General features: G+C 55.4%; 7 protein-coding genes across 7 annotated transcripts; 1 reads left to right on the top strand and 6 right to left on the bottom strand.

Annotated features, from left to right (window-relative positions):
• Positions 1–1,813: 1,813 nt before the first annotated feature.
• On the bottom strand, positions 1,814–3,730 carry SETTUDRAFT_168073 (uncharacterized protein). Its single transcript, XM_008025300.1, has 2 exons — positions 3,561–3,730; positions 1,814–3,507 (listed from the first exon to the last, which is right to left on the bottom strand). The coding sequence occupies exons 1-2, from the start codon at positions 3,656–3,658 to the stop codon at positions 1,992–1,994; spliced, it is 1,614 nt and encodes a 537-aa protein (XP_008023491.1). The 5' UTR covers positions 3,659–3,730; the 3' UTR covers positions 1,814–1,991.
• Positions 3,731–4,484: 754 nt separating this feature from the next.
• On the bottom strand, positions 4,485–5,288 carry SETTUDRAFT_38151 (uncharacterized protein; the record flags this gene model as incomplete). Its single annotated transcript, XM_008025138.1, has 1 exon — positions 4,485–5,288. The coding sequence occupies one exon, from the start codon at positions 5,286–5,288 to the stop codon at positions 4,485–4,487; it is 804 nt and encodes a 267-aa protein (XP_008023329.1).
• Positions 5,289–6,652: 1,364 nt separating this feature from the next.
• On the top strand, positions 6,653–7,744 carry SETTUDRAFT_148316 (uncharacterized protein). The gene is made up of 2 exons (XM_008025299.1): positions 6,653–6,985; positions 7,058–7,744. Exons 1-2 carry the CDS (start codon positions 6,757–6,759, stop codon positions 7,408–7,410), a joined length of 582 nt encoding a protein of 193 aa, XP_008023490.1. The 5' UTR covers positions 6,653–6,756; the 3' UTR covers positions 7,411–7,744.
• A 157-nt stretch (positions 7,745–7,901) lies between these two features.
• SETTUDRAFT_168072 (uncharacterized protein) lies at positions 7,902–9,459 on the bottom strand. The gene is made up of 6 exons (XM_008025298.1): positions 9,398–9,459; positions 9,342–9,352; positions 9,212–9,291; positions 8,949–9,161; positions 8,782–8,899; positions 7,902–8,726 (listed from the first exon to the last, which is right to left on the bottom strand). Exons 1-6 carry the CDS (start codon positions 9,449–9,451, stop codon positions 7,928–7,930), a joined length of 1,275 nt encoding a protein of 424 aa, XP_008023489.1. The 5' UTR covers positions 9,452–9,459; the 3' UTR covers positions 7,902–7,927.
• A 59-nt stretch (positions 9,460–9,518) lies between these two features.
• On the bottom strand, positions 9,519–12,022 carry SETTUDRAFT_176255 (uncharacterized protein). The gene is made up of 6 exons (XM_008025297.1): positions 11,744–12,022; positions 11,486–11,663; positions 10,670–10,710; positions 10,193–10,622; positions 9,840–10,129; positions 9,519–9,792 (listed from the first exon to the last, which is right to left on the bottom strand). The coding sequence occupies exons 1-6, from the start codon at positions 11,822–11,824 to the stop codon at positions 9,775–9,777; spliced, it is 1,038 nt and encodes a 345-aa protein (XP_008023488.1). The 5' UTR covers positions 11,825–12,022; the 3' UTR covers positions 9,519–9,774.
• Positions 12,023–12,314: 292 nt separating this feature from the next.
• On the bottom strand, positions 12,315–13,446 carry SETTUDRAFT_168069 (uncharacterized protein). The gene is made up of 3 exons (XM_008025296.1): positions 12,997–13,446; positions 12,685–12,947; positions 12,315–12,621 (listed from the first exon to the last, which is right to left on the bottom strand). The coding sequence occupies exons 1-3, from the start codon at positions 13,301–13,303 to the stop codon at positions 12,484–12,486; spliced, it is 708 nt and encodes a 235-aa protein (XP_008023487.1). The 5' UTR covers positions 13,304–13,446; the 3' UTR covers positions 12,315–12,483.
• A 73-nt stretch (positions 13,447–13,519) lies between these two features.
• Positions 13,520–13,960, bottom strand: SETTUDRAFT_38146 (uncharacterized protein; the record flags this gene model as incomplete). The annotated part of the gene is made up of 1 exon (XM_008025137.1): positions 13,520–13,960. One exon carries the CDS (start codon positions 13,958–13,960, stop codon positions 13,520–13,522), a length of 441 nt encoding a protein of 146 aa, XP_008023328.1.
• Positions 13,961–14,430: the final 470 nt, after the last annotated feature.

Genomic DNA, 14,430 nt, shown 5'->3' with positions numbered 1-14,430 from the left:
TCTCTTGCTAGCACGTGTAATCACCTTTCCATCAACACACTCGATACTGATTAGGTTATCATCGACATGCACTCATCCAAAACGCCCATCCAAATATTCCTGTAGCGCCCCCGATCTTGAAACTATAAAACGAATTCACCACATCTTAGTCGGAAAGAACCTTGGCTCGGAAACTCGACCCTCAGACAAACTTTCTTTTTGTTCTCTACAACCAGTTATGACCTGTGAAGAAAAAAAAGAAAAAAGAGGAAGAATATTCCATGCACCATGCCACATTGCTTTGCCACACAGCCACACCCCTCTATGTCGCACCAACGCGGCCTTTCTTTCGCCTCCATCGTACCTACACATATACGTAAAAAAAACCCCTACATCCATATCCGTCCCATGCATCCGCCCATAAAACCAAGCACGTAATCCCAATGTGGCAATTCTATCCGATCCTTGATTCTCCCCGAAAAACTCTCCTTATCCCATCGAAAACGCCCCTTCACCACCAACCAAAGTCCAGACACCCACACATAGATATACAGATACATTCAAAAAAACCCCCCCTCCCCCTAATCAGACCTACACACGAAAACGTATACGCTTTCCGGTTCATTCGAGCGCAAGGACTTTTTCATCCTTCCTTTCCAAAAAAAAGAAGAAGAAGAAGAAGAAGAAGAAGAAGAAGAAGAAGAAGAAGAAGAAGAAGAAGAAGAAGAAAAAAAGAAGTGTGCATAGCCATCATTTGCATATTGCATTTCCAAGTTATTTTCCCTCTGACGTATAGAAAACATACACACACACACACACACACACACACTCTCTCTCTCTCTCTCTGTCTCTCTATCTCTCTATCTCTTGATACATGTATCCAAACGTCCAAAACCAGCCAAAAAAAACAAACAAAACGGAAGCAACCTCTGCAAAAAGAAAAAAAAGAAAGACCAAAACGACGTGGGAGGGAAAGGGAGGGAAGGGGGGGGGAGGGGAGGGCATGCCTGGTCAGATAGATAGGAAAAAAAAGGATTTCACATTGTATATATATATTACGTACGTATATATATATATATATAAGTCTTCATTCATTCATTCATTCATTCATTCATTCAATCATCCATTCAAAGGGTATATATATGTGTGACAACAAGACTGTAGAAGAAAAAAAGAAAAAAAAACGCACGTTGCACAGTACGGTACGGTACGGTACGGTACGGTACGGTACGGTGTGGTAAGCTGCGGTGTGGTAAGCTGCGGTGTGGTATGTACGCTGCAAATAATTGTACAATAATAGCGGGTGTCAGCTTCATCATCATCATCATCAGCAGCAGCAGCGGTAGCGGTAGAGCGCTAGTAACACTAATTAAGCATTAAGCACATGTACATGTACATGTACATGTACCATACTGTAGACTGCGTGTAGAAGAAGAAGAAGAAGAAGAAGAAGGAAAAAAGAACGACAAAAAAGGTCCAAAAAGAGAGAGAGAGTGTGTGTGTGTGAGTGAGAGTGAGAGAGAAAACGGGCCGTATCGACGGCCCATGTGACGTTGGAACGTGAGAAAAGGGCGGAACGACGGATGGACGGGCCAGGATCCCGGTGTATGTGAGGCATTTTTTTTTCTCTACACAACTTCGCTGTCCTTTCGTGTGTGCCGTGTTTATTTATTGAGGAAGAGTTATTCGGAGGTTCGGGTTTGGATGTAGGTTGCAGAGTCATGGACATTGGGGATGTAGATTGGTGGGGGGTTGTGAGCCGCAGAGTCATGGTTAAGAGAGAGATTGAAACGCGAGTCATGTAACAAGGCGTGGTACATGGACAAAGTAGTGATTGTGAATAAAACATAGTTGATAATAATTCATTAAAACTCATAAATCATCACCAGAGGTATATACAGAATACAGCGTTATGATGCCACCTCATGAACCAAAGGTCATGCAATCAACATCATATCCCTAAACAACATCTTCAGATCATATCGCGTTTGTTGAGAGTAGACAGGTGGTGCTTAGACGACCGTCTTCTCGGGGTACTCGGTGTGAGTAGCGCTCCTCTTGCGGGTAGCATCAGCCTCAATCTCAGTAAGGCTTGCGCGGCGAGTGTCGGCGTGCATGTCCTGAATGTCCTGGAAAGATACCGAAGGAACAAAGCCAGGTGATTGCCAGGCCTTGGAGCACTTGCTGTAGAGCTCGTCGACCTGCTCGAGAGACAGACCCTTGGTCTCGTAGATCATGCCCCAGACGAAGAAGATGCAAATGAAGCAGCATCCGCCCCAGACGAAGAAGACCTTTGCGCCCATATTGGCGTTACCGGGACCACTGTTGACCATGTAGGGGGTCGAGTATCCAATGGCGAAGTTGAGGAGCCAGTTGCTGGCTGTGGTCATGGAGAGAGACTTGGCGCGGACCTTGAGGGGGAAGATTTCACCAGTGACAACCCAGGCGACCGGGCCCCAGGAGCAGGCGAAGAAGAAGATGTAGATGCAGACAAAGGCAATCAGAGCCTTCTGGGCCGACAGGTTGTCAACGCCGGCAACGGTACCGGTAATGGCAACAATGAACTGGCAGACAGCCATACCGACGGCACCAAAGAGGAGAAGGTTGCGGCGACCCCACTTCTCGACAAGGTAGAGACCGGGGAAGGTAGAGGCGACGTTGACACACGAGGTAATCATAGAAACAACAAACGGGTTGCGGATACCAGAGTTCTGGAAGAAGGAGGTTCCGTAGTAGAAGATGAAGTTGACACCAGTGAGTTGCTGAAGGGACTGGAGAAGACAGCCAGTGGCGAGGCGCTTACCAAGGTTGCCACGGAAGCAGTCGGCGTAGGTAGCCTTGCCGAGAGACATTTCATACTCGTGGTTGGCCGTGATCTCGGCCAGCTCCTCAATGAGGGCCGGGTCTTCAATGTTGAGACGACGAAGCGTGGAAAGAGACTTGGCAGCCTTTTCGTGCTGACCCTTCTTGATGAACCAGCGGGGAGTCTCGGGAAGGAAGATGCAGCCGAAGAAGAGGACGATGGCCCAGGCAAACTGAACGGCAATGGGGATGCGGTAAGAGCCAGTGTCGCTCCTGTCCTTGGTAGCGTTGTTGACAATAGCGGCAAGCAAGAGACCAATGGTGATGGCGAGTTGGTAGCTACCGACAATGGTACCACGAATCCACTTGGGGGCGGTCTCGGATTGGTAGAGAGGAATGGTGGCAGAGATCATACCGACTCCGTAGCCGGCAAAGAAACGACCAGCAACGAACATGGGGATAGCAGTGGCAGCAGTCTGGAGGATGACACCAAGGCAGAAGACGACGTTGCTGGCGACGAGGCCAAGGCGACGACCAAGGAGATCGGCAGTTGGGGCAGCGGTCAATGCACCGAAAAAGGTACCAGCCGAGAGAATGGAGACGATCAGGGACGTCTGCTCAGCCGTGACATCGGGCATGTGGTCCTTGGGGTTGATGTATCCGGTGCTGAAGAGCTCGCGCCAGTGGTGCATTCCAAGAATACCACCAATGGTACCGGTATCGTAACTGCAGGGTCTGTTAGCAAGAAGACTTGGGGGCGAGGATCCAGGGCTGCATACCCGAACAAGACACCACCGAAAGCGACGAACAAGCCGACCAAGATGGCGGGCATGGTGGAACCAGCCACGCCCTCGGGCTTCTTCAGCATGACACCCATGGCTGGCGACTATGCAGGTAGACGGGGCAGGTGTAGTGAGGGGAGACTCAGATCGAGGCAGAGGAGGGAGGAGTGTACTCGAATGAAGAGAGAAGGTGAGCCTGGAGGAGGATCAACGATGTTTAAGTAGTGCTGCGACCGCGATCCCATGGGCATGGGGAACTCCATGGGCAGCTCCCCAGTCCGGAGGCTAGAAGCATGGGGAGAGGCGCTAGGCGCGACTAGGGCCGGAACAGGACTAGGGCCGATGGGGCTGGGGATGCTTAGCGTGATGCTTAGTATGCGAGCTAGAGCAGACCAGACGGATGCTGCTCGTACGTTGCAGGCGTGCGGTCATGATAGCCGCTGCGTTGTGATGGACTAGGCTTGGCCAGGTCTTGCAGAGCGGAAGTCGAGATGCGGCTAGTGCACAGCAAAGCTCAGTCGTTCGGCGGTGGTGTGCCTGGAGGCCAGGGCACATACGGGCGTATTTGCAGGCGTATTTGCAGGCGTATTCGCAAGCGTTGGGCGACTGAGGTGCCAGTCCGCTGACGCGGGTAGTCATGAGCGACTTGGCAGTTGCAGTTGGGAGTCCCAGTCAAGGTGTGGCGTCTAATGGTGCATCATGGTCGGACACTACGGCAGTAGCGCAGAGCTTGGTAGACGTGGTCCATCAAATGGGATACCCCAACGTCACCAATGGTTAACCACCTCATCCATCCATGCCGGACATGTGGTCAGGCAGCAATTTTTTTTTGCCTCTGCTCGGTCGAGGGTATTGTTCAGGCCGATTCCCCAGAGAAAGAAAGAAGAGAAAAAAAGGGGGGTGGGGTGCAAGTGGGATGCATTACTCGTCACCCCAGGGCGACAAAGTCATGGAGGTGGAGAGGGTGCGGAGACAATCGCCTATTGTCTCACCCATCTGGGCAGTCTCTCCGCGATGGGCTGGGGAGGGCAAGGCGGCAGGAGCGTTTTCTGGAATATGGCCTACTCTGGTAGCTGGTATTGAACGGCGCACAGATGGCGGCACGGCGTGCTGTGAGAGGACGGAGCGGACAGTGGAGGGGGGGGAGGGGGGAGGGGGGAGGCGGGGATTGCGGTAGTGCGACAATTTTTGCGTCTGGCCATTCGCAGGGGGCGAGAGAACGACGGGTTGGTGGGGTGCATTAGTTCTCTCCGGACCCCGTGAGGCTCGACAAGCTCTGCATGGGCAGGCTTGTGTTGAGTTTCTGGAGGGGGGGCAGCGAGCCGAGAGTCGGCCAACCAGATGGGACGGCAACGGTAGGCTGCGGCCGGACACGAGGCGCTTGGCCAAACTATCGGGAAGATTTTCATGCACTAGGCGCGACAGAGTGGCCTTGAGTGTGTGCAGGGCCTTGACCTGGTCGGATGCAACCTGCTGCATGCGTCGCCAGGCAGAAAATTTTGTCGGGCGAGGGCCGGCCTCGCCGCTGCGGCTCAACTGTGGGATCCACCCACCCCGTGCGCCTGGGACTGAATACCAGCAGCAGCAGGTCAGGTGGGCTTGGGGGCCTGAGCCATCATGGACCTGGACCAGGTCGAGCGAGACGGGGCGTCTGGAGACGAGAGGCGTGCCGGGGATTAGTGCGGGCTGGAGGGTGTGACGCTGCGTCGACGACGACGACGACATGGACGGGGGTGGGAGAGGGTTGTATGTGGCGTGGAGTAGTAGTACGTAGTATGTGCGTAGGTACAGGCAAGGTGTGTAGAGGGGTAGAGACGAGAGGAGCAGCGCCGTGGCTGGCTGTGGGCGCTCTCGCTAGCACTAGAGCTTGAGTGCCCAAGGCGTGGTGCCAAGACGCCTACACGTGCCTTGGCCTCTTCGCCGTCGCTGGGCCTTGGTCGCTTGCATCTTGTGCTTGTTTTTGCTCCGAGTCGGCTTTTGCTGTCGCTGTGGCCAGTCGGGCGTCATGACTCGCGGCTCCTTCACGTCACGCCCGCCGTTGGCTGTGCGCGCAGTGACAAGAACCGGCGTTTGCCCGGCACATGTCACGGCCTGTCAACACCACACCACACCACACGGCATGGCATGGCATGGCCGTGGCCATGGCCACGGCCACGGCACTGTCACTGTCGCCGATGCCCGTCAAGTCGGGGCATCCAGGGCGGGGCTCTAATTGGATCGACGCCCGCTGACGCCGCCATGGCCTGTCCCTTTCTCTCTCGCTGCACCATGCCATGACATTTCAACGGCCTCAGGTCACGAGCATGAGGGGTACCAAGGTACGCCCTCGAGGTACTTGAGCGCGTGACGCCCGCCGTGCGCTGGTACCAGTACCGTACTTTTGCCCCTGCCGTGCCTATTACCGTACCCATCTGCCCCACCTGAAACACCGGCCCACGCGAGGCGAGGCATCCATCACCACATGCACATGGAGGCGCGGCCACGCCGACAGCGGGAGCGAGAGCGAGAGAGAAACACAGCACTTCACGTCATTATGCCCTGAGTCTGCCGCAGCACACCAACACAGACAAACACGGAAGCCGATATGCTGGAAAAGCAACACAGCCACCCCTCGACGAGCCCCCGCGGCTCTTGGCCATCTGACAAACCACCACGCCCCGACGTCATCGCACCATGACCCATTGAACGCCTTCGCCAGCAGCCTGCGCAGGCACTGCATGCTCAGAGCACCACACACGCCGAAACGCACGCCAGCATGAGCGAAATACCTCCAACACCAAGACGCTCACGACATGTGTGTGTGTGTGTGTGTGTGCATTGGCAGCAACAACCCCAAGCAGACAGCCCACCTTCGCCAAGCAGCCAATGACACGCCCCCAAAGCGCGTCTCGCCATTCCCCACTCCAAAGCGCGTCTTGATCGCCTGGCCCTCACCGCTCCCCCCCTCGAACCGACGCCCTCCAAGCTCACGATACCGACACACCATCTTCTTTTTTTTCTCTTCCACCCAGCAATGTCCGACACCCCCCTGCCCGCCCACGAGCCGCCCTCTCTGCCCGCCTCCCCGCTGCCCAAACGAACAAAAGTCATTGACCCCACTCCCCTCACCACCACGTCGACCCTACCGCGCGGCACAGACTCCGGCACCGCGACTCCCACGCCGCTAGCTGCCACTACAACCGCCCACCACACGATGCCTGCCCTGCAGCCCCCCGCCCCGATTGCCCCCTCAATTGCTGCTGGCGCCGCCGCCGAGCAGCAATTGCAGGTCCAGCTGCTGAGCGAGCACGCCAAGGCCCCGACAAAGGGCAGTGCCTTTGCCGCCGGCCACGATCTGTACAGCGCCGTCGACATGGTGATTCCTGCCCGCGGCCGCGCCCTCGTCGCCACCGACATCAAGGTTTCGGTGCCTGTAGGGACGTGTAAGTGACCCGTTTCTTCTTGTACAATGCCACACACACACTTCATGTCAATACTAACATGCACACCTTCAGACGGCAGAGTAGCCCCCCGCTCGGGTCTCGCATACAAACACGGCATCGACACCCTCGCCGGCGTCATTGACGCAGACTACCGCGGCCCTGTCGGCGTCATCCTCGCAAACCTGTCCGACACGGACTTTCCCGTCAAGATTGGCGACCGCATTGCCCAGCTCGTGGTTGAGAAGATTGTCATGCCCGATGTCGTGGTCGTCAAGGAGCTGGAAGAGAGTGTGAGAGGCGCTGGCGGCTTTGGAAGTACAGGCGGCTTTGGCAGTGTTGCTGCTGCTGCTGCTGCGGCGGCGGCGGTGGTGGTGCCAGAAACTGCCAAGGACGAGTCCAAGGAAGAACAAGGTACAAAGGCTTAGACAAGTGTGTCTGTAGCTTGTATTGTATTAGCAAGAGTGCTGGCGTGTCATGGCCATGACCATGATTATTGCTTGGGTTATACATGGTGCCATTGAGACGCCTATGTGGATTCGAGGAGAAACCCTCCAAAAACCACTCTGTGAGCACTCTCGCAAAGTCCATGTCAAGGACTCAACCAGATGCACCAAAAGCACAGCAACAAGGCACGAGAGATGGACTAGAGTCTGATAGAAGCTGCAAATATCCACCGACATGATCCACGCACACACATATGTATACGTATACATTTCTATTTCTATTTCCATTAAAACCAACTCTAAATCTCTCTCTCTCTCTCTCATACACACATCATGCCTCAGTCTCAGTCTCAGTCTCAATCTCAATCTCAGTCTCACCACCACCACCACCACCACCACCAACCTGCACAGCCCCCCCCCCCCCCCCATCCTTGACCCCAACACCCAAATGCAGCACATGCAACGCATCCGGCACTCTCTCTCTCTCTCGCCCACACTCCTAGGCACCAAAGCCGCCGCCCTCACGCACCTCCTGCGGCGCAAACCTATCTACATTGGGTGGATCCTGCAGATCGCTCGCGTACCTGACGACGGCGACCTCGCTGGCATTCATAAGCGCCAAATGGCGTTTCTTGTCGGCGTCGCGCCTGGCTTCTGGGGAGGCGTCGGAAGGAGTAGTAGTAGTAGTAGCAGCAGCAGCGCGCTCATCGTAATCAGCCATTTTGCGCAGACACGACGTGGTAGTTTTTGCGAGGACGGCTTGCATGGAGGCGAGGACTTTCTGGCAGGCTTTGGCGAGCGGGAGCTGCGTGGGCGGCACCGAGTCGGGCGAGCGCCAGCTGGGCGTTGCGGCTACATTTGCGTCTGGTGTTGAGGCTGCGTGCACGGCTTCAATGAGGCGTGGGATGGTGAGTGCGGCGAACATGTCGCCGGTGCCCGAGAAGAAGAGGGGGAGCTGGGGCGTGTCGATGCGGAAGAGGCGTGGCGTGTAGTCTGACGTTGCTGTGGAGCCGATAATGGTCAGGTTTTGGATGTCGTCGTCGTCGTCGTCGTCGGGATTCTGCGCTGGTGCTGCTTGTGGCATGCATGTCGGTGCTGCTGCGTCTGTCGATTGCCCTTCCAAAGGCGTGTGCGTGCCTGTACCCGGTTTGGAGACTGGTCTTGATGGCACTGTTTGGTTGTCGCGCGTCAGACGCAGAGATGTGATTATCACGTGTGGAACCCGATATGTCTTGTGCAGCACTTGGATGGCGGCTGCAAGAGACTTGAGGTCCGTGATGGGCGTCTCTGAGAGTAGTCTACATCTTCTGTTAACAACCCCTACGTCAAGTTCCACTGCACAGGCACACGTACTCTGCCTCGAACTGGTTGGGTAGGATGAGGTCTGCCTCGCGTAGCAATGCCTTGTACTCTGGCACTTCATCCTCGGGAATGTATAGCTTGCCGTTGTCTCCCATGACCGGGTCAAGCACTGCCCTTGTCAGCCCTCCTTCTACATGATCGTTTCAAATGTTTTGTACCCCAGAAAAAGCTGCCTGGCTTCGTGCCCGCATTGAACTTGATATCCCTCCCAATAGTTCCTATCGCTTGTACCGCCTCGGCGCTCGGCACATATCCCGTCAGGAGCACGTCAAAGTTGCTGAGGTTCGACTGACGGAGGCCTTCGTAGAGCTCGAGAATCTCAGCCGCTGACGTCTTTGTGCCCTTGGTCTGCTTGTACGCCGTGTGATTGCCTGTTCGTTAGCCATGGCACATGGTAGGTTCGACGCTTCTAGAACCCTACTGTAGTGTACCGTGTTGATCGCGGACACATCGCAACCTAGCGACTGCATGACAAACGTTGCCATTTTATTGCCGACATAGCTCAGCTCAAAGTCAGCTGCATGCGCAAACCATTATGCTGCGCGACTCACCCGTGTACCACCTGTCGCGTGTTAGCTCAAATATGCCTTTACGCGGTGAGTCTTACGTGGCTGGCGATGGCAAGTACTCGCGTGTCGGGAATCAGAGTGTCAGAGGCCATGTTTGCGCAAAATCTCGTCAACTAGTCAACAGGTACAAAGGAACAGCAAGAATGCGCAGGCGGGGTGTGTTGTTGATGTACTGTTGATTTCCCTATCTGAAATTCCGCGGGATATGACGCACATCCAATGGTGGGGCGGTACTTAACCTTCCTTTGTGACCGAGGCGCAGAAGACCAATTAGAAATGGCCGTTCTCGCGAATGTGACACGCCAAAATCATGAAGCTAACAGACGCTCGACGCATGCAAAAGTCATTACACCAGAGATTCTCCACATCTATCCTGAAAACATGCCGCTCGTGTGTCAATGAAATCGTGGTCCGCTTATTCCTCGTCGCCAATCTGTGTGCATTAGCATGGCGGCTGTACGGTATGCAAAGGCTTCTTACCTTGGGAGCGAGGTAGAATCGAAGGTAGCTTTGGTCCTGCAGGCTGTACTCGACAAGCAGAGGGACTTCGCTGGATAGGCAGAGCTTGACCGAATCGGAGAGACCGCTGGCCTTGCAGAAGTTGGTCAGGTACTTGAGCGAAAAGGTAAGCGCAACAGGCTCCGTCATGTCGATTGTGACAGCCTCGGATTCCTTGTCTATGCTGGGGTTTTGCTTGAGGATGACCGAGCCCGAGCCAATGTCGCCCGAGCAGGCAAACTTGACGCCGTCTTTTGAAACCTCGATTGAGACTGTGCCCCGTATTAGCCCTGCGAACAGTGTTTGCCCGTGTTTTTGCAGCTCGTGTGACATACCCGACTCTGACAATGCGCCCAAATCTCTGCAGATGCGCTGGAACTCGACAGCTGGCATGGTAATGGTGGCCGAGTAGTCCGTCTCGGGGATACCCAGATGCTCCTGGTCAATGTCCATGAGCTTGATGTCGTACTCGCTGATTCGCGAGCTGCTCTTTGTCTCAAAGACGAGGTTGACGACATCGGGGGCGTCTTCGGCCTTGATGGTGAGGATGTCTTCGTTTCCAGCCGCGCGAAGCACCTTTGTGAGGGAGCCAAGGTTGATACCGAGGGCAATGTTGCGGTCGCAGCGGAAGGGCGAAAAGGCTTCCGACTTGAGCATCATGGACACGAGGGCGACGTGGGAGTTGTCCATGGCCTGCAGGGCAATGCCCATGTCATTGCAGTCGAAGTTGCAGTCTTGGACGAGATCCTTGATGGCATCGACAACCTAGTGCGGTCAGAAGGGGTTCTGCTATGTTTTTGTGGGAAATATACCTTCTTCAAGGTGTTTGCCTGTTCTAAGCGTGCCTCAAGCACTGCACCTTGTTAGCTTTGTTCAATCAGCATGAGCGAGGGTGTTTACTTTTGGGTGTGGATTGTGATTAAGAGAGTAAGTAGCGTTGAAAGGGTATCGTAACGTGGTTGTGCAAGAAAACAATTGCTCAGCGGTGTAAAGGCAACAATGAATGGAGGGGACCTCAACGCGGGAGCGCGTCGGAACACGCTAAAATCTGCACAGATCACTGCAACGTAGAGTGGTGCCAAGAGTATCACACGCCATGACGAATGCAGCATGGGGGTGTATTACGACCCTTGCTATCATTTTCAGGCCAGACTGTTCAGCCTTGAATGGATGACAATGATGTCCTTTTTTGTATGATGACGAGAGCACGAGGCGATCAAGCTTTGAGTTGAGCTTCAAGATGAAGAGTTTGGATGCTCAATTGGACGGGTATCATGCCGGGGAAAGTAGACGTGACACTTCATGTCACCAAGCTATGCTGCAGCCGTTATGCTGGCCTCCCGGGAGGTGCGTGTATCCTCTCGTCTCCAGCGGCAGCTCTGGTATTCCCATTCGACCCAATTCCACCTGGGCTTTGCTCTACGGCATCTCCATGTTACTAGAGTATTTTCCTCCCATGAGCTGTCTTGTCCGACACAATGATTCCTCGCCATCAGGCAACCTCTCTTCAACTGCCGCCGTATCGCTTTCCCAGCCAACTCGTTATGCCCGCACCAAGCCATAGAACAAAGTCCATGTCAGGACGAAGCCGCTCAAGCCCCCAAAGACATCGCCGAGCCACAAATCGCCTAGCGGACGGTAAAAGTAGACGCTGGGCTTCCCCTCCGTCTTGAGCGCAAACAGCAGCGCCGAGACGACTAGCGATGCAAGTAGGTAGAAGACGAAGCCGGCGTATGACTCGAGGCCCAGTGTGCCAGCGGCGACGCCGAAGAGCGATGCGGTCAGACTGCGAATGTTGGAGACGACCTGTGGCGAGCGTAAGTCTATGACTGTGCCGAGTGGGGGCGGAGGCAAGGTAGAGTAGTGAGTGGTGTAGGCGGACATACCTGAGTGTTGTGCTGAACGCTAGTCGCCACAATGGGATGAATAGCGAGTTCGCGCTCCTCAGTCAGCGCATCGGCAGCCATGGCAACGACAGGTGGTGTGCGGTGGCCCTCAATAAACCGGACGGACGGGCTCAACAATGTGGTCTGGTCCGAAATGTTACGGACGTACACACCCTACACGGACGGACGAGACGCAGCTGTGAGTGTGTGTTCGGCCGAAAGAATCCGAAAGCCGAAGAAAGTTGTGCGAGTGGGCGACAACGATGCGACAAAGGCTACTGTTCGCAGTGTCTTGGATATTTTTGGGGGGGGGCGGGGGGATTGTCGCACGACAAGCGGTTCCCCGTGCAGTAACGCTATTGTGTCGGCTGTCGTGGGCCTGGGCTGGGATGGAGAGGGGAGGGTTCAGTTGGCGCTGTCGGGTCGGTTGCTGGCACCCCCGACGCTGCACCATCTGGTACGCGGGTCCGTGCGCGGATCCTAGCCAGCTTACTGTAGGCCAGGGTAGCAGAGACGACTACATGTCGTTGTTGGAACAGCCGCAACATGGTACGATGGCAAGCAAACGCAGTCGGTTACAGAAGCATTATTCGCAGACAGTCTCCATCGGCAATGAAGACGCCCTCTATCAACTCTATGTAGCATGTTTGCAGCCACGACTCAAGCATCATGGTAAAGAAGACCGTATTCGTCAAGATACCTCGTCCCATTAGCCTTTGATTTCCTCACAGCAGGTTGGCTCACTGTTGCAAGTGTACAGGCAATGCATAGCCGTCGAGGTCAGTAGCCGAGCGAAGGTGAGCCATGGCGTGGCGAAAGTAGCGCGTGTGGACCCTGGGCGATGTGACATTGCCAAGGCTCATGAAAGCCTCAGCAGCCTGGATGTCGGGGTCAGCAATAGGAAAGAGAAAAGAAGATGTTGAGGGAAGAGGGCCGCGTACGAGCGAGAGCAAAGCCCTATTCAGGCTCCCCTGTGCTTTTGCGGCGCCCACTGCACGCTCAAGGTAGTCGATGGCAGGGAGCAACAGGGCCCGTGCCTCGACATAGTGGGCTCCGTTCAATCGCTCCTGCGCCTCGAATAGAGGAGAGGCAGCCAGCTGGGCGTGGTGCAACTGGCCTGTATCCATGCTACAAGGGCCGTTTTCCGCTTGTGCGATGCTTGCTAGTGCCTTTTGCGCGCGCAACAACCAATTTCGGCCCATCACCGCGACAGTCAGCCAGCGTACAGCAGCGAGGGTGCGAGGATGACTTACAGGCCAGAATCTCGACATTGTTGGGATAGACGGGCAACAGCGTCAGCAATTGCCGCAAACACCAGTCGGCCATGTCCGTGGTTGGGCCGTGATCCGCATCGGCAAACGCTACACGTTGCGCCAGGCGAATCAAAGGCAGCTGCCAGCGTCGACGAGCGTCGTCGGGTCTTGTATCAGTGATTTCAAAGACGGCGGTTATACTGCGGATGGCCTCGAGGTGTTGGGGCCACGAGTCGGGTGCAGTGTCAAGGCTTGCCTCTACCGACTGGACAGTCGTCATCAGCGTGTGAAGCGTCTGGGGATCCATGAGTAGGACGGTGTGAAGAGTGCGTTTATTTTTTTCAGAAAAAATAATGACAAGAATTTGGACAATCTTGCACAAGCAGAAGCGGACAAACTATTGAAAAAGATGAAAAAGAAAGCCAGGCATGATGTATTGTAATGAACCGGTGAGCAGGGAGAAAAAAAAAAGGCTTTTGGCATGGTGCTCTGGCGACATTTGCCAGATGCAATGCAGGCAGATTCAGAGACCAAGTTGAGGATTTGGCATATGACTAGGATTCCGAGTGCAGGGTGGATGGAATGTGGTTGGGGCGGTGAGGTCACCATCATGGCGATGAGTGTTGGGGGGCGTCGTACGAGCAGGCGGTATGCAGGTGCGATGGCGCATTATGGCGCACATGGTGTTTGCAGCCACGATAGTGGAGCGGAAGGACGCGGCAGCGGGTGGCAAGGGCGGTTTGTAAGGTGGCTCGAAGCTTCTGAGGTGGATGTAGTAGTAGTAGTAGTAGTAGTAGGTGTAGGTGTAGGCAGGCAGGCAGCGTCGAGCGTGGGGAGTCTTGGGTGGTGGCAGGACAGGTTGGGCTGGGGCGGTCAACGTGGGCGGGTGGGTAAGCAAGCAGGGATGCCACGAGGCTGATGGGACGCCACTGGTTTGCACCGGCACTGGCCAGAGTACCTGCATGCTGCTGGCTGCACGCCGCACTTATTGTTTCTGATATTCATGCAGCCCTACGTTATCGATTGTGCTATCGATTGGCGACGCAACACGCACGGCGGCAGTGCAGCAGCAGCAGCAGCAAGAGCGGCGGCGTCGCAGGTGGGCGGGGCCGGATGTGTTCTCGGCCAGCCTGAGAGTCAGAGGGCCATGTAGCTGGGGGCTGTCCGGAGCGGGTAGTGGCAGCAGCCGCGGGTCGGCGGGCGGGCTCAGGGGCACATGGGGCAGTACAAGTCGACATAGGGGACGTGTTGCGAGATGGTGTTTGCGGCTCAACGCATGGATGGAGGGCGGCGGAGGCCAGGGTAGGGCTAAGTATGTGTATGAGTATGTGCGTGCCTGCGCCTCAGGCAACGCGCAGCCGACCAGGGCAGCAGAGGTGGATGCGCTCTGCTTGCGCTTGTGCGTGCGAGGGGGAAACGGGCCAAACGAAACAG

This window comes from Exserohilum turcica, assembly GCF_000359705.1.
Source record: "Exserohilum turcica Et28A unplaced genomic scaffold SETTUscaffold_14, whole genome shotgun sequence".
NCBI lineage: Eukaryota > Fungi > Ascomycota > Dothideomycetes > Pleosporales > Pleosporaceae > Exserohilum > Exserohilum turcicum.
The sequence above is the reverse complement of the archived record's forward strand: the minus strand, read 5'-3'. Positions and strand labels throughout refer to the sequence as shown.